Raw genomic sequence first — 27,173 nt, 5'->3', positions numbered from 1 at the left:
AGTCAAGTACTGAGCACCCGGTGATTGAGTGCTACCCCTCAAGGAGCTTGATCGCTCAAGTCCACATGAAAACAGTACAAAAGCGTAACGAAAGCAATCTGCCTGCCTGCACATTTGTTGCGAGCGATAGAAGTGAACACAATAGGTTCTGAAAAGAATTAATCCAAAATACTGTTCTTCGTAGCATATTTATCAAGAGAAGGGGGAAAATTACCTCATTAGAGTCGCCCCAACTCGGTTCTCTTAAACTCTAGCTGTCTCAACCTTCAGTTGGCGGGATGTTACGAAAGCCACCCAATTTCCTGGAATAATCAACTCTTGCAATATTTGTACACGTAAGAGACTCATTTGCCTTAAGAAGTAAATATGAGTGGATTGCAACAAAATAGCTAGGCCTTTCATGCAGAAAAATCATAGCAGGATCAAACACCAGAGAGTCAAGCCCCTCATTCCCAAAATACTGCACTAGGAATCTATGTAGGAGTGAATCTGTTTAATTTCAGGGCCAAATCCTATCACTTTTGTGTCTTAGTTTTGTTTTTTGGTTTAGATTGCTTTTTTTCAAGTGTATACAAAAGTCAACAATACAATAGAAACAATGGTTGCCAAGGGTTTGGGAGAGGGGAATGAAGAGTGACTGCTAATGGGTATGGGGTTTCTTTTCGGGGCGATGTTCGGAAATTAGATAGTGGTGATGGTTGCACAACTCTGTGACTAAATGAAAAAACACTAAATTGTACTCCTTAAAAGGGTGAATTTTGTGGTATGTGAATTATATCTTAATAAAGCTGGTTTTTTTAGTTCACTGTCAACAGTATAGTACAATGAATGCTCATGTACCCATCACTCAGACGCCCCAATTTTCAACTCATGGCCAATCTTTTTATCTATACCTCTATCCACTTTCCCCTTTCTTGAATGATTTTGAAGCAAATCTCAAATTTTATCTGTAAATATTTCAGTATATATCTCTGAGAGAGAAGGACTTTTTAAAACACAATCATAATATCATTACATCCAAGTATATATATATGGAGGCATCAAATTTAGGTCTCATAGGTTCCCACTCTGGAAACATGAACCTCAGCCTTAGCTCAACAGTGCTTGCATCTTCCTCCTCTGAGATGCTGCCTATCCCGTGCCCACCAACACAGAGGAACGGGTAGAGCCAGCAGAAAGCAGGAGCGAAGAGGCACACCCAAGAAAAATGTCCAGATTCGCATTTAACAACACGAAAATCGTCTGCTATCTCGTAGTGCCCTTTGCCTTACAAATATCACTAGCTATATGCGTTGCAGTAGAGCCATTGTGATGATTTGTCTTATCTGGAAAGACTAATAGGATAAAATACTTCTGTTAGTCCAGGCTGTCATTCATAACCTCAGCCTCTATGACTCATTGCTCTTCATATGAATCTGCTTATTTTCCTTAAATGGAGCTTGCTAATTTCATTTTTTTTTTTTTCATGGTGTGGCAGCCAGGAACAAGCTCTGCCTCCATACTGAACCACCCCTGCTTCTCATATCCTGCCTTCCTCATGAAACCTTCCCTAAATTACCCTCCTCTTCTCCCATTTCTGTCCTCCTCTCTATGGATCTCCACTTTGAATTTGTTGCTAAGTCAGTTTGTGTTCATTCTGTGGGGTCATTGTTCCCTATCTGTTATCTGTTCCCATTTGCAGCACGTCAGTTACTTGGCCCCGGAAGTTAACTTCCAACAATGATAACAATTTAAAATATGTCTTGTCTCAGCCAGAAATCAGTCAGCTATGTCCATTGGTAAATCCTTCCGGGGGCTCAGACTTGAGGGGACTACACATGGGAAGACCAACAGACAAGACAGTAAGTGCTGTCGTCGCAGGAAGAGAGGGATGAAAGAGACAGCTTGTTGGAGATGGAACTTGAAAGCCGGGCTTAGAAGGATGAGTACCAATTTGTTTAAATGAAATCAAAATGCAAACGTGTTTAGCAAGGAGTCTGCTCCCCTGTAGGTCCTCTCTGTATGCTGAGTCTGAATTTAGGGAAAGTAAAAGACTTAGCAAGTAATGCTGAACTGTGTGAGCGGGGGGTGGTGAGATTTAAGAGAGAATCATAATTGTATTGATATGTGCCCAGCATAGCCCTAGTGCAGAGTCAGCACTCAGAAAATGTGCATCGTGAAATGTTGTGAGCAAAGACCAGGAGGTGGGCCTGGGGGTCAGAGCAAGGAGAAGTGTGCACCTGAGCGGGAAAGATATGGTGGGACTAGATCCTTTAAGACCTTCCCCTTGACTTGTTTTCTCCTGGCTGTTGCAGGGCAAGCTTTAGGGAGCAGGAAGGAAGAAGCACTGACCACTATCAGAAATTTGGTCTCATGGCCTCTAGTTAGGGAAATGAGCTTGGTCTGTTTGGTGGGAGTTGTTCCACAGTGTTCGAGAGACAAGAATGCTGTGCATTCATACCCTGAGCTTTTCAAAGTAGGAACTTCATCCTATAAAGCAGAAGAGTGGTTTCCTTTTCTTCTTTTGTGGTTTCACGGAGCAAATATGTGACAATCTACTTATAGACAAAGTGAGACGTCAGACGTTGAGTGAGTGTGGGCTGGATTTCTCGTCTCCCCTCGTTCATCCATTTCATTTTACTCTTATCGTGCTTTCCAGAAAGTTTGCCTGCTGGGAAAACCGTTTTGACAATTTCCCGTGTTGTCAGCTCCATAGAATTCAGTTTCTGAGAACCAGCCAGAGGCATGCAGTGACATTGCATAATCTGCCTCTGAACCGGAGATATCAGCTGTGGCGCTCAAAGGAGCTGTTGCACACCACCAACATGAAGGGAGTGAGCATCACGGATGGTGCGCCCAAGGTGAGTGATGGGGCTGTCTGAACGGGCAGGGGTATAACAACCTGTTGTGGCTAAGGAAAGTGACTGATTTGAGTTCTGAGTTGCTAATCGAGTCAAAGGATGAATACTAGTCACATGTAAGTTTGAGATGGGAAAGTTTCATGTAAGTGTAAGTGTGGAAAATATATGTGCTGTAAAGCTCCTTACCAGTTTGATTCAGAGATGGGTGAAAATTGCTTTCTAGCAGAAACCAGTTTATGTGGTTGATAAGACAACCCATTCCTTTGTCTCCATTCACCTTCTAACAAATTTCTTGAGCAAGACTCGAGTCTCTGCCTCAGCCCACCCTAACCTCTCCTGTCTCTGGACCCCGAAGACAGTCCTTGTCACTCCCAAGTCTCCTGTTTGATTCTGTGCTTCTTTCCAAGAGCAGAGCCCAGACCTCGGCTTCAGCCTCCTATGCTGAGTCCACAGTGGGCATTCCCTATGCTGTTTTCACGTTGACTTTTGTATTGATATGTGTGAGTGGAGCTCAAGTCTGTGACATGAATCAAAAAAGAGTCACTATTTAGAAAGTTGAAATGGTTACCAAAAAAAAAAATTTACGAGGACACAAGGAAAGTGAAGCTCAAGGGTTATCTTGCTATACTTTTTTAAATTCTAAGTAGAACAGGCAAAAAGGAAATGAAATAATTACTAAATGGGGAGTTTGCTTATATGAATTAAATATAAGTTATTTATTATCACAGTAACAATAATAGGTTTTACTAGTGGAATTTATGGCTGAGTAACCCATGACATCCTCTTACATAGATTGTGTGTAAATATCTCAGCTACCCTAGAATTTTGTACCCAACTATTTACTTTGAAAATTTTTAAACCATTGGAAAAATTGAAAAAAATAATTCAGTAAACCCCTGCATATCCTTTACTTAGATTCACCAATTCCTGGCACTTTTTCACACTTATGTACATCTATTTGTATGTATTTAGACACAGGCGCACACTTCGTTATTGTAGTGGTGTTTTGTTTTTTGTGAGGAAGATCAGCCCTGAGCTAACATCCATGCTAATCCTCCTCTTTTTGCTGAGAAAGACTGGCCCTGGGCTAACATCTATGCCCATCTTCCTCCACTTTATATGGGACGCCGCCACAGCATGGCCTGACAAGTGGTGCCTTGGTGCGTGCCCAGGATCCGAACCGGGGCCGCCAGCAGCAGAGCGTGCGCACTTAACTGCTACGCCACGGGGCCGGCCCCAGTAGTGGTCATTAAATCATTTGAAAACAAATTGCAGATATAGTGACACTTCTTCCCTAAATAGGTCAACTTGTGTCTCCTGAAAACAAGGACATTCTCCTACACAACTCCAATATCATTAACATATCCAAGAAAATTTAACATTGAATTAACAACGTCATTCTAATGTTCAGCCCACATTCACATTTTCCAAAAATATCCTTTCTAGCTTTTTGGGCTGTTGCTATTTGTTTGGGTGTGTGTTTGTTTTTTCCAACCCAGGATTCATTCCAAGATCACGCATTGCATTGTTTATTTGGTCTCTGTTGTCCTTAATCTAGAACAATCCACTACTTTTTATTTCTTTCATAACATTGACATTTTTTCCTGAATATCCCAGGTTTTTTATGATCTAGACTTCTTTTTATTTAGGTGCCACTTATTCTGCCTAATTTCTATAGCACTTTACGGTGTGTAATTCACATGTATGTGTGTGTATAACATATGTTTGATATTCCGAGCCTCCCCGCGAAGTCCTATTATCAGTATTATACAGATCCTAATAGCTGACCCTTACTGGGCATGCGCCGGGCCCAGTGCTGAGTGCTCTACTTGCATTTTCTCATTGCATCCTCACGACGTCTCCGTGAGGTGGAGGTGTTAATCTCATTCCCATTTTACAGATGAGGAAAGTAGGCTACGTTGACTTGCCAAGGTCATACGCTAGTAAATGGAATGCCAGGAGTCAAACCCAGCAGACTGAACCCAGAGCCCCAGCTCTTAACCGGCTGGCTATATTCTGACTCGTAGGCCAGGAGTCAGCAAACTCTTTCCAGAAAGAGCCAGATAGTATTTTATGCTTCATGGGCCACCTGCAATCTCTGTTGCATATTCTTTTTTGTTTTTACAACCTTTTAAAAATATAAAATTATTCTTAACTCTAGAAGTGGTCATCTGGATTTGGTCCACAGGCCATAGTTTGCCAGCCCATGTCCTAGACCAGCAACATCACAGCTCATACAGGCTACCCCCGTCCAATAACAGCAGCACCAGGGCAGGAACCCAAGTCTTCGACTCCTGGTCCAGAGGCAACCTCAGTGCGTGGTTTCTTGAGTATCTGTACAGAACTGTCAATGCACATATAAGATAATACACTTTTTTAAAAGTTTTATACAAATAGGAGCAGTCACTGAACAACTGTGGAACTTCTTGCCTTTTACAATTAACAGTACATAGTACAGTTCCATTCATTTTAGCACCATTGATCTACCTCCTTATTGTTAATGCCTACATTGTTGTTTAATTGCTTTTTATTAAATGGTAACACAATGCTTTAAGGGGTCATACCACCTAAATGGTCCTCGGCTTTGGTGCATTTGACTTTAAAGCAACCCTCACTTTCATTCAGGGCTGCCCCAGATCACCTTTCATGCCCTGAAGTTGGCCTGTATATGTTGGATGGTGAACCATGACTCCCTTTTCAAGCTGTTCCCTAGCGTGGCTGCTTGCCAACCAACAGTTCCGTGTCAGGAGAGCTTTCAACTCCATGCATGGCAGATTTTGTGTAATCGACTGATTTTCACTAGGTTTTCCCTAATTATCATAAAACAAAGAGAAAACTGAAAAATAAACATGATGATGTTAGTGATAGGAAATGCTTGCCTCAAACAGTACAGTTGCAACCAAGGTCGAAATCGTTACGCATGGTGAACGTGGTAAATCTAACATCGTGTTCATTGGCTCACTGGACTCTCCATGATTGAGTCCATGTTCACTTCCATTCAAGAAATGCTAGAAGATTTGGTCCAAAAGACAAGGTGAATAAGTTCATAAGAATATGTAAGTTCTTATTTTGGGTTTTTGGTAGTTTCAAAGTGACTTATTGATGAAAAATGGAGTCTGTATGTACCTTAGTGATTCAGTCCCATTTGTTGCAAATTGTGTTTACTTCCGGGTGTGTGTGTGCGTGCACATCATTAGAGGTGATATTGAAATTAGCATCTTTGTGCACAGACATCTTTGTCTCCATGGGGTCAATGTCCAGGAATTGAAGGAGGGTCACTGTGTCACTTCATTTGTGAGTGTAGAGCAATTTCACACTCTCCTTATACTTTTAGCAGTTCTGAGGTGGTAAGCAAGACATTTTAACTCAGCCTTTGTCGAAGAAGGGCAAGTGGGATCATGTGGGGTCATGTGCAGAGAACTTACCATGGCCCACAGGCCCTGCCTGATCCCACTCCCACCAGCCCCCCTACCTCAGTTCCTTCCCCTTCTCCCCTGCTGTTCCTGGCCTTGGACTGCTCCTCTCTCATTGTGGCTGCATCACGTGGGTCCTTCACCCAAGCATCTCCCCCACCTAAGGCTTCTCTGGACCACCCTCCCCTTCCACCCCACCCCGTCATTCTCCTCGTCCATCTTGTCTTCACTTACCAAGATCTGAAATTGTCTTTCCTGTCTGTTTGTCATTGTCTGTCTCCTCCTCTGGAAAGTCAGCTCCATGAGCAACAGACCTGGGCCTGGTTCTTTGGTGCTGCATCTCTAGTACCTAGAGCAGTGCTTGCACATAGTGGGTCCTCCATAAGTGCTTTGCGTTGGTGTGTGTGAATGAAGGGGAGGGTACAGGCAGTGCAGACAGAGCCCTGGCGATACAGCCCTGCCTCGAGGACAGGAACAGCCCTTCCTCTCTGTCAGACGTCTGGAGACAGAGATTGTCCCTGACTCTCAGCTCTCTAACCCCTACCTGGCCCCAACCTGACCTGCCACTCAGCCGACTGTTAAGAACTGGCCCCTCTTTCTCCTGTGGTCAGACGTTGCCTTAGATCTGAGCCTTTGCAATTGAAGTCAAGGTCACAAGGACCTGTGGCCTCCCTCGGACCTTGTCCAGCAACTTCATCCTTTCACCCAGCTCACGGCGCAAAACAGCCTAGACACAACACCCAGCTTGAAAACACTACTCACTGTCCATCGTTTAGCCATTCACCCAACACATAGTTATTCGGCTCTGGGGGTTGGAGTGATCGAGACAGAGCTGATGTTCCAGTGGGATCAGAAAGTCAGTAAGCGAGTAATGGACACAATGATTTCAGGTGGTGATAACTACCATGAGAAAAATAAAACACGGTGATCTGATAGAGGTGATGGACAGATAAGGCCTCTCTGGAGACCTGAATGATGGGAAAAGCATTCCAGGCCAAGGGAGCAGCAAATGCAGAGGCCATGCGGTAGAAATTTCAGCATGGTAGAGTATCTGTAAAAAGGCCAGAGTGGTTGGAGCACAGTAAACAAGGGGCGAGAGTGGTCAGAAATGAGATCTAGGGGGTGAGCAGTGTCCTGTTCACATAGGGCCTCGCTGGCCCTGTAAGAACTTTGAAGTGCATTCTAATTGCAGAGGAAGCCACTGGCCTATTTAAAGCCGGAGATGACATGACTGATCTGTGTTTTAAAAGGTCACGCAGGCTGCTGTGCAAGAAGTGAACTGTGGGTAGGGCAAGAGCAGAAGCAGGGCGAGGGACTAGGAGACAAGTGCCGGGGCTTTGTTTTCCACTTTGGATAGTATTGTGCTCTTCTCAGTGGACGCGAGAAGAATCGTTCGCTCTGTCTTTTGAAAAAAATAAAACTTCTGATGTTTGAGACTGTCAGGGGGTGTGAGCAAAAAAAGAATAGTAAATAAAAGTGTAAATAGCTTTCATTGAACTATATGTGCTATATACTTTTTTTTTTAGACACTGACATTTGTTTTCCACAAACTTTATTTCCATTTTCTGTTGAGACAATGTACCTTTCCTTCATTCAACAAATACTGAGTGCCTACTAATGTGCCAGGCACAGTTCTAAATGCCACAAAAGGCAAACATGTCTTGTCCCCTTTCTCAATATTTAATACATTATCATTATAGTTAATAAAAAATCCGTTACATTATTCTTTCCCCTGTTTAACGACCTTTATTCTCTTAGCATTTTACTTCCTATAGAGCTCACTTTTTTAAAAAAAGCTAAACAAAACACCACCACCACCAAAGTTAAAAAAGTCTGCTACGAAGACTATTCAAAGGAAAGTGGCCTGCATGATAATGGAATGGGGAAGCAACCATAGAAACACGCAGTGGTCATTTTGGAACTGTGATGACTAAGGGAGGAAATGACAAGGGCCTGGAGGGAAATAACTTCAAAGGAGGAAGGTGGGAGGCTGGTAAAAAGATGATGCTCCGAGTGATATTCGAATACTCCAACATGAGTTGAAAAAAGGGGAAATAAAATGTTTTAGGAGCCGGTTCCAAATGTATTTCTCATAAACCATTTGTTTATTGGAATGAAAGAGGACTCTGTGTACACACCTTGAGGATAGAGTTAATGCTAGAATACGGTGTGTCCTCCTGCGCCTGGGACAGCATCTCCTGGCTCTCTGCGTAGAGTCTTTGCAGTCTCTTAAAACGCATCTTGGAAAAGTGTGGAAATGACTGAAAAGTCATTCAGAGGCAAGTCTGGGCTGCTCAGCCGGCCACTCCAGAGAGAACTTCTACCTGAGTTTATGAGTTAGTGAACCTACTGCTCTTTTTCTTTAAACTGTTGCTTCTCCTTAGAAACAAGAGTAGCTCTTGTTTGTTACACATCTGTTACAGGCAGTCTGTCATTTGGGGGAAAAGAAAGAAGAAATGAAGTAAGAAAGCAGTAGGGTCCCTCTCCCTTGGAGATGTTTGCCATCTAGTTAACAGAAAGTAGAAAGTGCATTGCAGAATGTTCATTTGGGTCCGGAGTTGACACTCACCCTCCCGCAGTGAAAAGGGCACGAGAGTCAGTTACTGATAGCAGTACTTCAAGTTGTTTCTCTCCTGCACGGATGTTTCCCGAAGTGAGGGGATCGACAACCATTGGGAAATCAACAGGGCCAGTGACACACACATTGTGGTCTCCCAACTAAGGCTTCGATGGGTTTATCTGTAGCCCGTTATTGACAACAAAATGCGTTACCCCAGTGAACTGGAATAAACTCACACCAACAGAATGAGAGGAGAAAAGCTCGAATAACAGGTGGCTCATTGCTTTCTTACACCCCTAAAAATGACCCGGGAAAATGGAGAATTCGGTGAACAAGCATGAACCTTCACTTGTTTTTCTGTGATCCATTAAACTACGTGGGCCAGCTTTGAATTCTTCCTGATCAATCAAACAGAAAAATCACACCCTGCGGGCACCTTGACCTCCAGCATACAAAATGATTTTAGATGTGGTACACAGATAGAACATTTCTTACATAAGTTATATGTTTTAATGTGCATTAGAAAAGACTAAAACAAGCTCATCAAACTTGTAATTTCATACGTAGTATTGCTTAGGGAGAGTGTTTTATAATTGGCTTAATTCGATATTTTACTTTAAGTAAAAAAATATACAGACGGCACATGTGTATGACAGGAAGCAGACACACGAAGTTTAAGAAACACAGTCTTAGACAAAGCTTTCTCCTAACTGGAGTTGGCGTAATCACTTATGACCACAAAACATCTTCATTGTCTCTATGCCTTTCTTCCTCCCTTTTTCCCTTCAAAAAAAGAAAGAAGGAAGCAAGAGAAAAGAAATGAGAAAGGGAGGCCGGCCCCGTGGCTTAGCAGTTAAGTGCACGCGCTCCGCTACCGGCGGCCCGGGTTCGGATCCCGGGCGCGCACCGCCACACCACTTCTCCAGCCATGCTGAGGCCGCGTCCCACATGCAGCAACTAGAAGGATGTGCAGCTATGACACACAACTGTCTACTGGGGCTTTGGGGGGGAAAAAAAAGGAGGAGGATTGGCAATAGATGTTAGCTCAGAGCTGGTCTTCCTCACCAAAAAAAAAGAAAGAAATGAGAAAGGGAAAGAACCTACCTGTTGTTTCCTTTACTCCCTCGGATGGCTTTCAAGAAGTAAGAGATAAGAGTGAGAAAAGAAGCTGTGCAAAAGGCAGGGTGTTGCCGCTGGGTGGGCACCCTACACAGCTACGTCACTTTCAGAGGAGGATACCGAGGGCCAGAGTTCTGTTACCTGCCCTCCCTCCAGGAGTTTCTCTCAAGCAAGGGCGGAATCCTCAACCACCTACCTTGCCACAACATTGCTCCCAACTCCTCTACTTTCCAAACCAAATATCTTAATAACTCAGGGACTTGGCTAGCAAGGAGTGAACTTGGAGGTGGGGTGGTGGGGAGAAAGCTGTGAATAAATATTTTGGAATAGAGTTCAGTATAACATGGACTTGTCTTGGGTCACATCCCAAAAAGTCAATTGCTAGAAGGCCTGGGAGCTCTTTATTGTTGCATCATTTCAATCCTGAGCTTAGCCCAGGGAACCTGGTTCACCTCATTCCCCAAAGCGTGTGTCAGACACAGTAGGTGCTGAATAAATAATTGTGGAATCAATGAAGCACTAAGAGTGCATTTTAGCAAGATTCCCACAAATAGGGGAAGTATATTCAAACAAGTTAATCTGGGCAAGACCCAAGCCTATTGGAAAACCACAGTACTCAGAACTTGGGGAAGAAAATGTTTCATTTCCATTGGGTGGCTTTGGAATTTTTTCTGGCCACAGCCTCTTCCTCAAAGTCTCATTAGTAGGCAGTGCTTTCTGCAGCTACAGAAGTCCCTGCAAGGAGTGACTTTTTCATCCAAACCATCAGGAAGAATTCAAAGCCAGAGGGATCAGAATTCAACGTTATCGTGGAGAAATCAGTTAAAGTTTGCCCTTGTTCACAGAATATGCCATCATCCAGGGGGTCATTTTTAGAGGCGTCAAGAAAACAAAGGATCGCTCTTTTATTTGTTTCTCTTTTTCTCTCATTTCCAAGTTCACCAGGTTTATTCACTTCTTTGTCCCCAGTACCTATAGATAGACCCACCACAATGGCTATTTAGCATCCTGACAGATGGGAGGGACCCACAGGAATGTCGAGAGAATGTGTTATGTAACTGGCCCAATCCTTTCCCATGGCTGTTGGTTTCAGCCCAGATCGCCTGGCTGGACAGCTGCAGAAAGAGCCCTGATCAGGCACAAGTATTTTAGCCCCAGAACCTCCCGACATTCCAGCACAAACGACTACAGAAGGACTTCCCTTCCAAAGCCATTTCTGCCGATGTTTTCCAGGATATGGAATAATCACCTTTAAAAATAATTTCTTTAAAGGCCCAAGATGAAGGTGAATGTGAGTATCTGGGTTTTCTCTCTGCTGGCATCCCTCTCTTCAACTGTTTGATTGCTTGGGACTCAGAGTTAACTGTGTAAAAGAGTCGTTACCTGTTATTTCATGTTTTTTCCCCTAAATTAAGGAAGTAGGTAATGATGTTTCCCAAATAACTAGCACACTAGTGGAAACAACTGGAAGTTGTTTTATGTCCCCGGTTTTGAAACAAAAAAGAGAGAATTTATATTTTGTTTAAAAAGTTATATTCTATTCGGTTGTTTTTTTTTTAAAGCTTAAATGTTACTTTAAATATCAAAATAATTGGGAAAAGGGAGTTTCAGGATTTCACTTTTGGTTAAATGACTTCAGATCATTTTCTGCACACGCTGGAGCCTTTCATTCAAGAACTTTTCAACTGTTTCACAAGAGGAGCGGAAGCAGAAACTCAATTGTTTTTCTAGCCGATCTGGCAATATTAACAACAAAAAAGACAGCAGTTTTCCCTCAGCATCTCTCAATCAACTACTTTGCTAAGTTTTAAAAAACAGCTCCAAGAGAAACAACCCTTCTTTATGTTGTAGGATGATGCAAGAAATGACTTAGCTGTCACCTCATTAAGATATTCTAAATATTTCTGAGAGTGAAATGCAGATTATTGAAGCAGAGCTGTCTCAAGTTCTACAGTATTGCAAACTAATTCTCTTACCACATTAGGCATGACAAATTAAAGGGAAATAATTTCATATCATTGCAAATCTCAGGGCAGGTCTGGTTATAAAATATACCGTTTTGTAAGTGACTCAGTTCCCCATAACTTGTGGAATTCTGCTTTACATTTTAATGTAAATATTGCTACGGAAAGCTACTGCAATTCATGAGGGAAAATAAAAGTTAAGGTAACAGCTTCTTCCTTGGACAACTATTTCAAAGGGAGATGATTAAAGAGGAAAGAAGATGAAGGGACGAAGGGAAGACCGGAAAATGAGGGAGGGAAAGAGAGAAAAAATGAGTGATAGAGGAGGAGAGAAGAGAAGGGGGAGGTGGGCTGGTCGTCTGGGGCTCCCATCTCAGCTGCAGACCTCATAATACAGCTCCACGAGGAAGGAAAGTAGCAATGGGTATTCTCAATGCCTCCCCCACTGTTACACGCACGCAGAACACATGTTATGCAGCAAACTGCTATGGTGTCCAGTGACTGCTCGTCCTAATTTTCGCTGTTGGTAGCAGCACCCTCCATCTGGTCTGAGTGTTTGTGCGTAGGGCCCAAATCATTCTGCAGGGCCAAAGCAGGGCGAGGTGGGTGCAGTGTTGGGAAGGGTAGGAAGCCTCCCCCAACGGCTTGGGGGCTCATTCGATGCCTCTCTACCTTGCCCAGGGCTGGGCCAGAAACACCCTTAAAGCTTCCTCCAGCCTAACCTTGTGTGATTCTTAACGCACCTGCAGTTAGACCCCAGTTTAATTTAAGCGGTAGGCCTTTATTGCCTTCTCTGTGTGCCTTCACGCTGCGGCCCTGCTCTCAAGGAGCTGGGGAGAGAGAAGCATGCACAAAATCAGCTGGTTCTTGAAAAGTGCTCAAGCGCTTTCCAGCGTCTTCCATGCTGTAATGGCACAGGTCCTCTGAAGACCGGGCGATGTGAGTTGCAGCGATGGTAGGTGTTGTTCCGGACGTTTCCGAAGGGTTGCCCCAGATGCGAGATGCCTTTGTGTGGCAAACTGCTTTTGGCCAAAATTAAGATAGATTCGGAGTCAAGGTTCCCTTCTGTCGAATCTAGGAGTAGAACGGGCTTAAGTGATCATGACAAGCAGGAGTTCAACTGCCAATGCAGAAGCCATTTTCTTCCAACAGAACAGAATCCTTTTTAAAAACTAGATTTTTATATTGAAAAAGCAAACACATACGCATGGTTTAAAAAATTCAAACTGTACCAATGGGCGTGGACTGAAACATGTCTTCCTTTAATCCCAAATCTCTATAGTTCCCTGGGTTCCAGTTCCCCTGGCCAGAGGGGGAGCCCCAAAACTTACGTAATCTTCCAGAAAGATGCTACACTTATCAAAGCATAAATGCGGACATGTCATCTGCTCTTGCTCGTTTTTAAAATTTAATACTGTATTTGGAAATTGTTCCATTTCAGCTCGTATAACTCTACCTCATTCCTTTTAATGGCGGCGTAGTATTCTGTTACACAAATGTATCATTATTTACCAGTAATCGCATTTAAGCTATTTCCTGAATTCTTGGTGCAGAATCTAATTCTGGTATATAATCACACAACTCACCCAACTGAGTTCAATGTTTTCATCAGCTTACCATCCCTCTCTCCAGAGGCACACTTTGTCATTCACTCATCTGTGGAAATGCACATGCCATCGTGTGAAGGAGTCTGTGCTGAGCACTATGATGTGTAGGCTAAAAGGGCAGACTCTGGAGACAAAACTGCCTGTGTTCCAATCCTACCTATGTTCCTTGTTTGCTGAGCACTCTTAAGCTACTTACTCACCGTCTCTGTGCATTAGCTTTCTCATCTCTTAAATGTGACATAGTAACAGTACCCTCTTCATGGGGTTGTGAACACCGAGTGAGATAATCAGTGCTAATTACTTGTTGCAGTGCCTGGCAGAAAGTTGAAAAACTGTGAGCTGTTCTTAATCAGGCATTGGCTAGATAGTAAACAACAAAATTAGCGTGTGCCTGACTCAGTATGCATCCAGAAGATTGAAGAGAGTTTTTTTCCTCTCTGATTAATTGTAGGAAAATAATATTTGCTGACACACACAGAATGTAAGAAGTCTGCATTGTTATCTGGGGTTTGCAAAGTGGGGAACCTTTCCAGATCATCTTTGCTGTGACTCCTTAAAAACATTTCTACCCCTCTCTCATCTTGCCAGAGGTGACCTCACAGAAAGTTGTTCCCCATCAAAATCTCCCTCAAAAGGAGTGTCATGTAGATACTGTGTCTCTGCCTCAGAGCTGTCCCTCTTCCTCTGCCTTTCTTCCCTTTTTGGAGGATGTGGGTGGGAAAAATGGAGGTGGTAAGGGCATTTTTCTTATGTTCTTGGAAAATTTTCTCTCTCTCTATTTTTTTCCTTAATGTAATGTGCTTTAAAACATGATGGAAAATAAACATTCACAAGCCAACAGAGAGCACCATTCTCTCTGCTTTGATCTCTCCAAGCCTATCTATGTATTTACATCCTATGAAATGCTTCCAAGTACATTCAAGGGGAGACGATTGTCTTTAAAGATGATCAAAGAGCTTTCTCCGTTCTGCATCTCCTCCTGAGGTTCCAAGTCTGGGCTGAGCTGCCTCATAAAGGAATATAAGAGAATAGTTCACTGATCTCAGAGTAGAAGCTCCTACATCCAGGGGTACCTTCATGAACTTCAGGGATTCACATTTCCCAGACATCAAAGGATTTGACGGTTTACAATGTGTGCTTTAACAAAAACTGTCTTGTGTATAACTAAGTATTCTCTCATGGCCCTCAGAGGGGAAGTATGAACTATTCCGCCACCTTCCCCTAAAACTAAGAATTCTTGGAAGTAATTCCGGATTCATGGAATCTGTGAAAAGGAAGCTAAAATACTAAACACGGACCTTTTTCAAAGAAGGATTTTAGTGGAAGAAAAATGCCACCTTGTTAACAATGGAGTTCTGTGACATCGTGCAGAGCAGGGGCCCAGTGACCACTTACTGCTCAGGGTTCCTTCCACATTTACGGTCTCTGTCATTGTTTGGGGCCCTCACTTACTTACTACTTCTGACTATGAGCTGCTGGCCTCGTGGTCTGATCTACCGTCTCAGGGAAATGATGATCTTCTGGCTAGTTTGTTGGAAACCATTTCAGGATCTCTATTGTCCTATCCCCTGGCCACTAACTTTCTAATTTTAGGAGTACAAGAGTTTGGGGGGTGAGGAAGCACTTGTGAAAGGAGGAGGAAGGATTGGGCTACGATGTGGATTTGACGCCTCTGAAGGGAAAGAGGGAAGCACGAGGAGAGGGTAGGGAGAGCCTCAAACTCTGAGCAGCTTTCCCACAGTCTTGGTCATAAAATAACGGGGGCTTCGGAGCAAAGATTGCCTGAGTCCTGCGTAAATTGGGCAGAAATGCTCGAGCCCCCGCCTATTAACTTTTGGTTGGCAAAGGAAACTGGGGTGGGCCTCTAAGACCCCAGTAGTAGGCTGGACTCAGCAGCAGAGTACTTCACTTGGCCCAAGTAGTTATATTTTAAAATCTGCCTGGGGGCCGGCCCCGTGGCTTAGCAGTTAAGTGCGCGCGCTCCACTACTGGTGGCCGGGGTTCGGATCCCGGGCGCGCACCAACGCACCGCTTCTCCGGCCATGCTGAGGCCGCGTCCCACATACAGCAACTAGAAGGATGTGCAACTATGACATACAACTATCTGCTGGGGCTTTGGGGAAAAAAAAGGAGGAGGATTGACGATAGATGTTAGCTCAGAGCCGGTCTTCCTCAGCAAAAAGAGGAGGATTGGCATGGATGTTAGCTCAGGGCTGATCTTCCTCACACACAAAAATAAAAAAACTGCCTGAGCATACCAATCTCCACCACTCCCAAATGTCTCACACCTGGCCTGCCTCACTTACATATATTTGTTGCCCAGCTCCTATAATCCTTTGAATTTGCTACTCCTGCCTATACATGTCCTTAAGATGGCTCCTTCTAAATTTACATGCATTTAGACTTGAGCAGATTAAAGTAGGACATTGACTTGCACTTGGGGAGGCCGTGCAGTGAGTTAGCAATAGCAGGCTTCAGAGTCAGACAGACTCGAGTTTGAATCCCCACTCTACTGCCTGCTGCTGTGTGACCTTGGGCAGGTCACTTAACCTCGCCTAGTCTCGGCCACCACAGAGCTCTAACATGAGGCCAGCAGAGCAGATGACATCCAAGGCCCCCAGCCAACTCTACCACTCTGATCTCCGCAGCTTTGCTCTCTCAAGTGAACTGAAGAAAATAAAAATGGAAAGCAAAGCAGAAAGGCAAGCTGGGCCCCTGGAGGGCCAGCGTGGCGCAGTCACTGCGGAGCTGTGCCCACCCTCCCGCTCTAGAGAGGGGCTTACCATCCTGGCCATAGGAATGATGAAGAGACATAGAACTAGCTTCTGCAGGTGGCATTTCTACAGGCTCATCCAACCTGGTTCTGTTTAGAACTGTCCCTGCTGCTGATGGCTCTTGATGCCACTGCAGGAGACAGAAGTATGAGGCCCAGGTCTCTCCTTCTGCTTCTGACTTTCCCTGGTCCATCGTGGGGCCCTCCGCCTTTCTCTGGCAATTATAATCCTGCCCTTCTTTCAAGACTCACCTCCAAGTTGCATGCAATCCTTCACCAGCTCCTCCCTACAGCTACCCTAAATCCAGCCTCCACCCTCGTCTGAACCATGGGCATCTCCCACTTCGACTGGGCAGTTGGCTTTGATTAGCCTCTTTGGCTTCACACCAGCTCCTCCAATCCCTTTTCCACCCAGCAACCAGATGTAAACAGCAGCCAAAGCCAAACAAAACTCAAGGCCCCGACCCTTTGTTTACTTCTCTCTGGCCAGCCTGGTCATCTTTCAGTTCCTCCCGTGCACCACCCACTTCACACACACACTCATACTCACGTCCTCCCTCCCTCCAGTCCTCACATATTTCTCTTCCCCTGCCTGGATGATGTCTCCTCCACTCTTGATCTGACTAACTCCGACTCACTCCCCGATCGCAACTTCCACGGCGCCGTTCCCAGGGGAACTTTCCCTAAGCCCTCATCTGTCACCACTTCCCGACTGCACTCATCATTTCTCCTAACTTCCTGTATTTCCTTCATCGCACTTAAGAGAAGGACAAACCCTATATTTATTTCTGATTTGATTGGAATTTGCCTCCTCACCGGAACGTACCTTGGCATGAGATCAGGAGCTGTTTTGTTCATGGCTGTATCTCCAGCAGAGCACTGCCCATATAGTAGATGCTTAGTACAATCTTCGTGAAGGAATGAATGGCGTCCCAGATGTCTCCAGTCATAGCTCATTACTCCCATGGCTCATTGCTGGTTCAATATAGATGAGCACATTGCATCTGGCATTGTGTGAAGGTCTCCCCAGAGAGACGAGCATCATCATGAGAACAAGGAATCTTATTCTTTGCTTTTGTTTCCCTAAACTCCTTCCCCTTCTTCCTTTCAAATGCTTATTCATTTTCCTTTCCCCTCTCCCAGCTGTTGTATAAAGATGGGCATTTGGAGGAAATGCCTTTTTTGGAAATTGGTTAAGAAGATTTCTTCCATGGTACCCAGAAGCTAACTGCCTGTGTGCCCCCAAGGAATAAAAATATAAACCTCAATCCTCCTTCATTTCTTAAATATCTACACACATGTTTCCAGATTAACACCCTATTGAAAAATACCTTGTGAGTGGCCTCAGCGGCAATTGCAGTTGTGATCAGGACCCTTTGCAGTGGCCTGTCAATTGCTTCCATGTGTTCTCCGATAAAGAGCGTGGCACAGTGCCAGGAACATAGGTGCACGCTGAATGTTTGCTGCTGCTGCTTGTTCTCCCCACACCGCCTGCCTGTCCATAAAGGTCCAGCTTGCCCGCTCTGCTTCCTCGACATGCCTCGAGGACCATCGTCTTCAAGGCCCGTGTGCCTGCAGAGGAGGAGCCTCACCTTGCGCGAGTGGTCAGGCACAGCCTCTGCGGGAGGTGACTTTTGAGCTGAGAGCTGAAGGAGAAGGAGCCAGTCTTGCAAAGATCTGGCAGAAGAGTGTTCTGGGCAGAGGAATAGCAAGGACCAAGGTCCTGGGGCGGAAGTGAGCTTAGTGCCTCCAGGAAAAGTAAGAAAACAATGAAGCTGGAGGGAAATTAAGGAGAGGAGTAGTGGGCCGGGAGGCCCATCAGGCAGGCCAACTGGGTAGGGAGTTTAGGTTTTGTTCTAAGTGCAGTTCCAAGCAGTTGGAGGTTTTTAAACAAGAACCAACACGATCTGATTTATGTATATAAAATGTCATCTGGCTGGTGTCTGGAGAATGGATTGTAAGGGGAAGGCTGCAGTAATGGATGTGAGGAGAGCAGTTAGAGTCCAAGTGACCTTGGACAAGTCATTTGATCTCTCTGACCCTCAGTTTCCTCATCTGTAAAATGGGGATAAGAAAACCTACCTCTGAGACTTCTGAGAATTAAGTGATATAATGACTGCACTGAGGAGCACCCAACACAAAAGAGGCCCCCATTCAATATATCTCACTATTTTCCCTCCTTCCTAGGTGAGGAGCTCCCTAAGACTTCTCACATGTGTTTCCTTCTTCTTTTGTAACATAAACTTTGATAGTCTTTGTTATTAAAACTCTGAGACATTAACTGATTGCATGAGGTGTCCAGAGACGCCCCCTGCCAATTACAATGAAGTGCCATACTGGAGGGAATCGAGTTATAGCAACATATTTAGGGTTGTCCTTTGCTGGGAATTTACATCCGTTGAAGGTGTGGGCTGCTGCAATGGAGACTGCAGGCTGCAAGTACAGGGTAAACCATGTCTCCAGAACAAGACTGTCGTCATCCCTCCTGGACAGCTGTGGGTGCCCAATGGGGTGGATGATCACACAAGCCCGTGGTTCCCTGGAAAAACATCGCTGCCTTCCACAACTGGCAAATCCACCAGCTAAGCTGATGCCAAACTGGACACTTCCGAGCAGGTGCCATATTGTGACAACTGCTCTGTCTCAACATACACACGTTCTTATTTCTAGACAAATGCGAGTACATTTCAGACGATGGGCTTTTTCTTTTAAGACTGTTTTAAGTGGGTTTCATGATGATTGGCTGGACCTTGTTTTTATTTTCCCTTTTCTTCCCAACGTGGACAGTTAAAGTATAATTTTCGAAAAGGTAAAATCATTATTCTTGTGCAAATAGAAAATGAACTCATGTCAAAGGTTTTATTAAACTGGTTAATTAATGAGGGAACCATAAAAATGTTACAACCAGGTCAAAGAGCATTTGAAGATCTAGGTATTTATAGGCAATTTAATAAGGAAATATTAGGATAGGATTGCAGGGCTAGATACAAATCTAGTTAAAGTTTGACAAAATAACAAACCGTAACCTTTCAGATTATCTTTTCCTACTGAAAAGAAATTATTTGCCAGAAACTTTAACTGGAAAAAAAAAATCTACAAAGTAGCGTGTAACTTCAGGAAGTCTTGACCTTTACTCGGTACTGTGTATAAGATTCTACGACTCTATTCCCCCTAAATGCTTCATCTCTGCTGTATTCTCCAAGCCAAGCACCCACATTCACATGAAACTTGCTCGCAACACACTGAAGGGACAGTAATTGAGTGTGCAGAATAGCCAGGCCTTGAGGTCCAACTTCTGGACGTCTCGGTGGTCATTCTTACTGAAGGGGGTGGGTGGGCAGACGGTCAAAGAGAGCTTCCTTCTGACCCTACTCTGGACAGAAATACGAGCTCTCATCCTGATGCTCTGTGTCTGCTTACCTCCCATAGGGGCATCACATTACTTGTCCTTCTTCACCCCTTGGCTCACCAAGCAGCACCTCCTGTGTGCTGGGGCCTGGGGCTGCAGTGAAAGCAAGGAGCTGCGGCCCCTGCTCTCCCGGGACTTGTGCTCCAGCCGGTAAACGCATGCGGGATAGATGATTGCCCACTGAGTGAATTACAGTGGTCCCATTTATCTGTGGAGATACGTTCCAATGCCCCCAGTGGACGCCTGAAACTGTGGATAGCACCGAACCCTATATATACTGTGCTTTTTTCCTATACATACATACCTGTGGTAAAGTTTAATTCTAAATGAGGCACAGTAAGAGATTAACAACAATAACTTCTCTTTGGGGTATCTGAATTGCCAGCATCACTACTCTTGCGCTTTGAAAAGGGGCCATTACTAAGTAAAATAAGGGTTGCTGGAACACAAGCACTGCAGTACTGCAATGGTCATCTGATAACTGAGGCTACTAATTACTAATGGGTGGGTGGCATCTACAGCGTGGATCCACTGGGCAAGGGGATGGTTCACGTCCCAGGCGGGAGAGAGCACTACGGTACGAGATTTCATCACACTACACGGTACAGCACACAATTTGAAACTTATGACTTGTTTATTTCTGGAATTTCCATTTAGTATTTTCAGACCGCAGTTGACCGTGGGCAACTAAAATCTCGGAAAGCAAAACCACAGATAAGGGTGGATTACTGTTCATATAAATGTCATAAGGCCTGACATGGAAAGGTGTTCAGCAAAAAAATGGGGAGAACTAATTTAGTCTGCGGGAGTCTGGGTGTCAGGGAATCCTCTTCTGAGGAAGGGACATTTAAGATGAGTCTGGAAGGATGGGTGGGATTTCACTGGGTGAAAATCCACTGACTGTTTTGGGTAGGGGGTACTGCACGTGTGAAGGACTCGAGCCCCGCAACAAGGGTGGCACTGCGGGGCTAGTGATAGTGATACCATGAGGCCGGAAACGTGGGCAGAAACAGAATTACACGGGGCCATGAAAGTTTGGGCAGAGTTTGGGCTTCATCTCAAGGGTCCTGGGGAGCCATCGAAGGGTCATAGAGTGGGGAGTGACATCATCGTAATTTGTGTTCCTGCCAAGTCAAGCACTAGGCACAGTGAGGTACCTAGTAGACACTCAGTGTCGGCTGAGTTTGGGAAGGAATAAAGGCTGACCCAAGGGGACACTTCATGGGATGCCTGACCCCGGGAGGCAGGTGATGTCTTAAATTAGCTCTAACTCAGCGCTCTGCTTTTCAACTCAATCTCGTAATCTCACTCAACCTCAGACAAGTGAGACTTTATACCATCCCTCTCAACTGAGGATTTCGGGTTCACCATGGATGAGAGAGGAAATCTCTACAGGCAGCCATGGCCCTCACCATACACATGCCTGGAACTCTTCAGGACCATTTTCCTTCTTTTAAAAATGAGTTAGCGGTAGAGTGCAGCGGGGAGGTGACACCCTTTCCAAGATGCACGGAAAGTATCCACTCACAGCTCGTGAAGCTGTGGCTGGTTCTGTAGTTTTGGGGAGTCTGGGTGTTTGCAAGAACGTGTTAAAAAACATTTCAAGTTTCCTTGACAAATATTCTAAAACAAAATGTACCATCCAACAAAGAGCTAATATCCAGGGTGGATCAGGGTGTGAGGAAAAGGGCAGTCTCCTTCCTGTGGGTGAAAGTGTTAATGAGTCAAACCCTGCTGGAGGGTGCTGCACAGCACAGAAGGAGGAGCCCCAATGACTTTCACCCCACCAACTTCCCACCTAGAAATTTATCTATGGAAACAAACAGGGGGAGTGCAGATATTTATCTGCAAAGATGATCATTTCAGCCTTGGTTGTAATAGCTAACAACTGGAATTAGCTAAAATGTCCCCAAACCAGGAAGGACAGGTATGGTTCATCCATACAATGGAAAACCATGGTGGTATGTAAAAGGATACTGAAGAAAACTGTTTATTGGTGTGGAAAGATGTTCACAATCTATTTTTAAGTGAAAAAAAAGCAGATTATAAAACTGTATGTAGCATATGATCTACATACAGTTAGATGTAGCACTGTATGTTTGAACAAATATGCATGAGAAAAGATCTGGAAAGACACAAACCAAAGGGATAACGGTGGTGACCTGTGGTTGGTGACACTGTGGGCATTTTTGTTTTCTTCTGTTGTTTATCCTTATTTTGTATTCTTTCTTTAATGAACTTTTATTGCTTTTGTAGTAAGAAAATAGTTTCATGTGCAAAAACTTTTCGTGATCTCCTAGGATCTCAGTTGCAGTAGATTTTATGGAGCATTTTCAATGCCTGTTTGCCTGCATGAAGGATCTAATTCTACTTACACTTCTCAGATACTCATGAAGCACACAGACCTGTGTGTTTAAGACGGCATTTTTCAGCAGTTTGCCATCCCATTCCATTTTTGTAACAGAAAAATATTATTATGCAAAAAAAAAAGCAACAGTTCTCAACAAACGTAACGGAAGGTTTGGCAATTTTTGCTTTATTCATAAACTATGTGTACTAGGGGCTAAGGATATAAAAAGTATAATCAAGTAAATTTAAAGAAAGAAAAAAGCAACCGGAAGGATAAATACCAAATGGTATGAATAATTACCTCTGAGTGGGGGGATTATGGGTAATTTTCATTTTCTTCTTTTTGGTTCTCTATATTTCCTAATTTTTCTGTAATAAATATGCATTGATGTAATAAGGGAAGTGATTATGTTAACCCCATAGAAACAAACTGCCTTCATTTAATTATAGCAGAAAGTTCTGATAAGAAGGGGGCTTAACCATCGCTACCATTGCAACAAGGTGAATTTTTTTGGAGGACCAGGGGGCTGCAGAAAGTGTGTGGGTCTGAGAATTAGGGAGACGGACTGTCTTTTCATCCTGGCTCTGTGACCACAGACAAGTCACTCACCCCTGTGTCTTCGTTCCGTTGTTCATGAATTTATGAGCATTTACCTAGCATCTCCTATGTAGCTGGGTCTGTGCTTGATGCTGGGGACAGAGCAGGAGAAGAGCCAGATATGGTCCCAGCAGTCGTGGAACCTCAATCTAATACAAGAGAAAAATAATGGCAACCCGACAAAGAGCAATATAATAATTATGACAGAAACAGCCAACCTTGGCTGAGCACTTCTAAATGCCAGGTGCTGTTCAATGAGCTGTATATACGTGTCAACCCATTTAATTCTCACAGTGACTCCATGAGGTAGATATTACTATTATTCCCACTTTACAGACAAGGAAACTGAGGCCCAAAGATAGTAGCTAATTTGCTCAAGGGTACACAGCCAGAAAGTCGCCGAGCTAGGATTTCAACCCTACTGTGTGCTACACTGCACTCAATATGTAACTATGAGGGTCAGAGTCACCACGAATTAAATCAGGGCCTGCGAGCATATTAGGGAGCCTGGCCCTGGTCTCAGGGTGCAGGTAAGACTTCCCTGAGGATGTGACATTTCACCTGAGACCCCAAGGATGGGTAGGAATAAATCAGGCAAAGAACAGGAACAAGGGCCTCTGGGGTCGAGGAAACATGAATAAATAGCAATTGTGACTATTCGCTAATGTTCCTAGGCAAGTGGTATTGGTATAGTGGTCATTGACAACGGTAATAACAATGAATTCTCTTCTCTCCCCGCCCCAGACACTCTTGGCCAGAGCACTTTATGACAACCACCCTGACTGCTCCGATGAGCTGGGTTTCTGCAGAGGAGACATCCTGACTGTTCTGGAACAAAATGTGCCGGAAAGCGAGGGCTGGTGGAAGTGTTTGCTCCACGGGAGGCAAGGTCTGGCCCCTGCCAACCGCCTCCAAATCCTCACAGAGGCCCCCACAGACAGGCCCTGTCCCCCTTTCCTGAGAGGCCTGGAAGAAGATCTCGCCAGCAACGAAGAGACCTACCAGGTGCCCACCCTGCTCCACTCCCCACCTCCAGGCCCCGTATACGAGCAGATGAAAAGCTGGGTGGAGGGGCCCCCGCCGCCCACCATCCAAGTCTATGAATTCCCCGACCCACCAGCCAGCGCCAGAATCGTCTGTGAAAAGACTCTAAGCTTTCCCAAACAGGTAAGCATACTTCCAAATAAAAGAGATGGGTCAAAGAGTATGTAACAGCCAGGAACTTAACTACCACTCGAGTTATCGGTGTCCATCAGGAGAGCAAATGTGCAAATCGGTAACCAGACCGTTGGCGTGATTGGGTGGGCTCGTGTTTGGTCCCCACGTCAGTTGTCATTAACACTCTCAGCACCCCTGCGATTCTCCAGCTCTCCAAGACACCCACACTTTGCGGGAAACTGAATGCTTAGTAGAGCTGTGTGTGACAGCATTACAGATGTTCGCGGTGGTCTTTTTTAACACTAGGAAGAAACACTAGGACTGCTAGTAGTAAATGGGGGCTGAATTTCCACAGATTCAAGGGCAAGAAATTACTCGTCAGATTTCGAATATATATTCCCTTCAACCTAGAAACTTTACTCCCACAATTGCTACAAAAATACACAAGACAGCAAAGATATATCTGGATGGGGAAGCCATGGCCACGATAGCACTATTTGTTACGGGGGAAAGTGGAAGATGCCTGATGGTTGTTAATGGGGGATTGGTTACATAAATTTTCTCATATCCCTACAACGAACTACTATGCAGTTGTGAAAAAACATGAAGTTGTTCTGCGAGGTATTTATAAGGAGGAAGAAACAGCTATTTAAATAAAAACCAACCAACCAAATAGAAACTCAAAAGAAAATTCCGTGTGTGCAAGTGTGCATGCTCACACACTGAAAAGAACACACACCAATAGCGGTTACCCTTAGGAAGTGGAATTGGTTAAGGAGAAAATGGAAGAAAGCAGTCAGCAGGGACCTTTTTTTTATTCACGCCTATGTCCCAGCACCTAGGACTGTGCCTGGCTTGGGGTGGGTACTCAATAAATATTTGATGAACAAAGAGATTAGGAAGTTGATTTGTGTGTTATATAGAGCATATATTACATCTGTAATTTTTTAAAATAACAATTTTAAAAAAGAGAGGAAAAGAAGCACTCAGTAAATGCAGAATAGAAAAAATTTTTTAAAGAAGGAAAGGAATTAAAAGAAGAAAGGAGAAAAGTAATGTACTGTTTACCCGAAGCCCTGGCCTTCATGAGGTGTTAAGAATGCAGAACAGATTTCACGGTCCTCAGTCACTGTGGACATTTCCTGCCATCTCGCACTTTGCTTTCAGCTCAGATGACATATCCCACCCGGTCATAGCTCTGGGGAAAGGTCTCGGCAAGGTCAGTGTCCAGGAAAGTCCACTCCCCGTGATGTAGGACGTCCTGGAGGCCCCTGGGACTGTCTTACTTACCAGCTTCCAACACCTTCTTCAAATGGGAAGGTGTTGATTCCTAAAGAGATTTTGAATACTTCAGATTTTCTAACTCCCTGGGCTGCCGGGCAGAGAAGCAGACAGTTGTTACCCAGAGCAGCTGCCACTTAGCAGCTGCCTGACAAACGCCAGGAGGAAGCCACTGAGCCTTCTGCAGCAGTCCATGGGGCAGACCCTAAGTCGCTTCTCTGGAACAGCCCAAATCTAGGCCTGGCATGCTCAGCGGCTGTCTGTGCAGCTGACTCAGAGCAGGGCCTTGCTGGTGGTTCCTCCAAGAACAACAAGCGGCTTTAGCTGAAGTTAATTTGAGTTTCTTTTCAAAGCCACTAAAGAAAACAAAAACATCAAAGGCCCTCTCTCCCTGAAAGGAAAACAGAGGCAATGTCTGCCATTGGCCAGGTGTCCCTCACACCCAGCATGGCGCCAGGCTCCTACGCGGGCTCCATAAACCTTTGTTGAACGAATGAAGTGACAAGATACAACATAACGCTTCATAACACAGGCTTCACGATCAACTTCCAGCCTGACATTGGTATAAATGGTTTACTATCTCAGCTTAACTCAGGAAAGCCTCAGAGCGTTAGCTGTGAGATTTGTCCTTGGCGTGAAGCATGTCGCCAGTGGGAGCCCTGACTTGTGCAGGCTGCAGCAATCGACAGAAACCACAGCTAGCGAAGGGGAATTCAGAAACCAGGGGCTCTTCGCCACTCAAGTAGGGTTCTTGAGGTCGCCCCAGTAAAACACCCGGGGAACTTTCCTGCCTTTTATTCCTGCTTGAGTTCTCTATGGCTGCCCTGTCTCCATTTTTGCTCCCTCTTCCCCCACTTTCTTTATTGCCTTCTCTGTGCCTGAGGGTCTCTTAGAGCAAGAGACACCATCCATGGCTTAGAAATCAGGGTCCTGCTTCACTTGGCTTTGGGGGCAGCCACGGCCGTGCTGGGTGATCGGAAACATCACAACCCCGCTCTGTACTTTTCTTTCTTGCTGTGTATTGTGAGAGAGTTGGACCTGATCATTTCCAAGGTCACCTCGAGTTATACCTTTTAGTCATTCTAAATAATTTCGCTTCTTCTTCTACCACAAGAAGGAAGGAGATAGAAGAAATTGAAGGTGATAATCAGTTAAGAATCTTCTGATCCACAGAAAAGGCAGACATCTCCTCCCTGCTCTTGTAACCTAATGGTTAACCCTGAGTCCGAAACAGCCCAGGAAATACGTTCTGAGCAAAAGTGGCCATTGATAGGACTAGGCAAGTCTAGCCACCAGCTTTGAGCTGTTTTCCAACGGGGGTTCACAGGCTTGGAACGTGACCTGGGCAAGCCATTTCACAGACTCCCTTTATACCTGAGTTGACTATCTCTAGATTAAAGTTGGCCAAAAGTTAAAAACCAAGAGGGTGGAAATATGTCACTTTTCCCAAGATGTCCTAAGTGATGAGTCTAGGGGTCAGAATCAGACATCTCTATAGCTAGAAGAGACCCAGGTGGGCCTTTAGATTGGAACAACGCTTCTTTTTACAAATGAGGAAATTGATTCCCAGGGAAGTGAAAAGACCCATCCAGGGTCACACGGCTGATGAGACTAAAGCTTCCTTGTTGTGTCTGTGCATGTCTGTCTACACCCCTAGATGGCCAGTGCCCGAAGGCTGGGCCCTTGTCCTAGACATCTCGGCATGCCCTTGATCTTCTTTTGCTTAACTCTGTGGCTGACACTATTCTTTGCATTAACTTTTTATTGAAGGTTAACCTACAGATTCAAAGGGTACAGCTCAGCCCCCAGGATCCAGATCAAGAAACAAAACCAACTAGCACTCCAGAAGCCCCCCACGCCTTCTCCCAGTCACTTCCCCCCAGGGTAACCACTACCTTGAGCGTTGTTTTACTTTTTATTCCAACTTCCTTAATATAATATGCTGTCCTGACTTTTTTTTTTCCCCACTGTTTTTTGTGTGTGTGTGAGGAAGATCAGCCCTGAGCTAACATCCGTGCCAATCCTCCTCTTTTATTTTTTTGCTGAGGAAGATCGGCCCTGAGCTAACATGTATTGACTTTTTTTTTAATCACCATATGAAG

At 44.6% G+C, this 27,173-nt stretch overlaps 1 protein-coding gene across 1 annotated transcript in view; it reads left to right on the top strand.

Moving 5' to 3' along the window:
- Positions 1 to 1,490: 1,490 nt before the first annotated feature.
- CASS4 (Cas scaffold protein family member 4) overlaps positions 1,491 to 27,173 on the top strand; it is a 38,532-nt gene continuing 12,849 nt past the window's right edge. The window contains exons 1-2 of the mRNA XM_058562434.1: positions 1,491 to 2,840; positions 23,377 to 23,799. Coding sequence (XP_058418417.1) covers positions 2,805 to 2,840; positions 23,377 to 23,799 — 459 coding nt within the window. The 5' untranslated portion in view covers positions 1,491 to 2,804. The remainder of the gene's footprint in view (positions 2,841 to 23,376; positions 23,800 to 27,173) is intronic.

The sequence above is a fragment of the Diceros bicornis genome, chromosome 19 (genome assembly GCF_020826845.1).
Source record: "Diceros bicornis minor isolate mBicDic1 chromosome 19, mDicBic1.mat.cur, whole genome shotgun sequence".
Lineage (NCBI taxonomy): Eukaryota > Metazoa > Chordata > Mammalia > Perissodactyla > Rhinocerotidae > Diceros > Diceros bicornis.
Note: the sequence above shows the minus strand (reverse complement) of the source record. Positions and strands in the feature narration are given on the sequence as shown.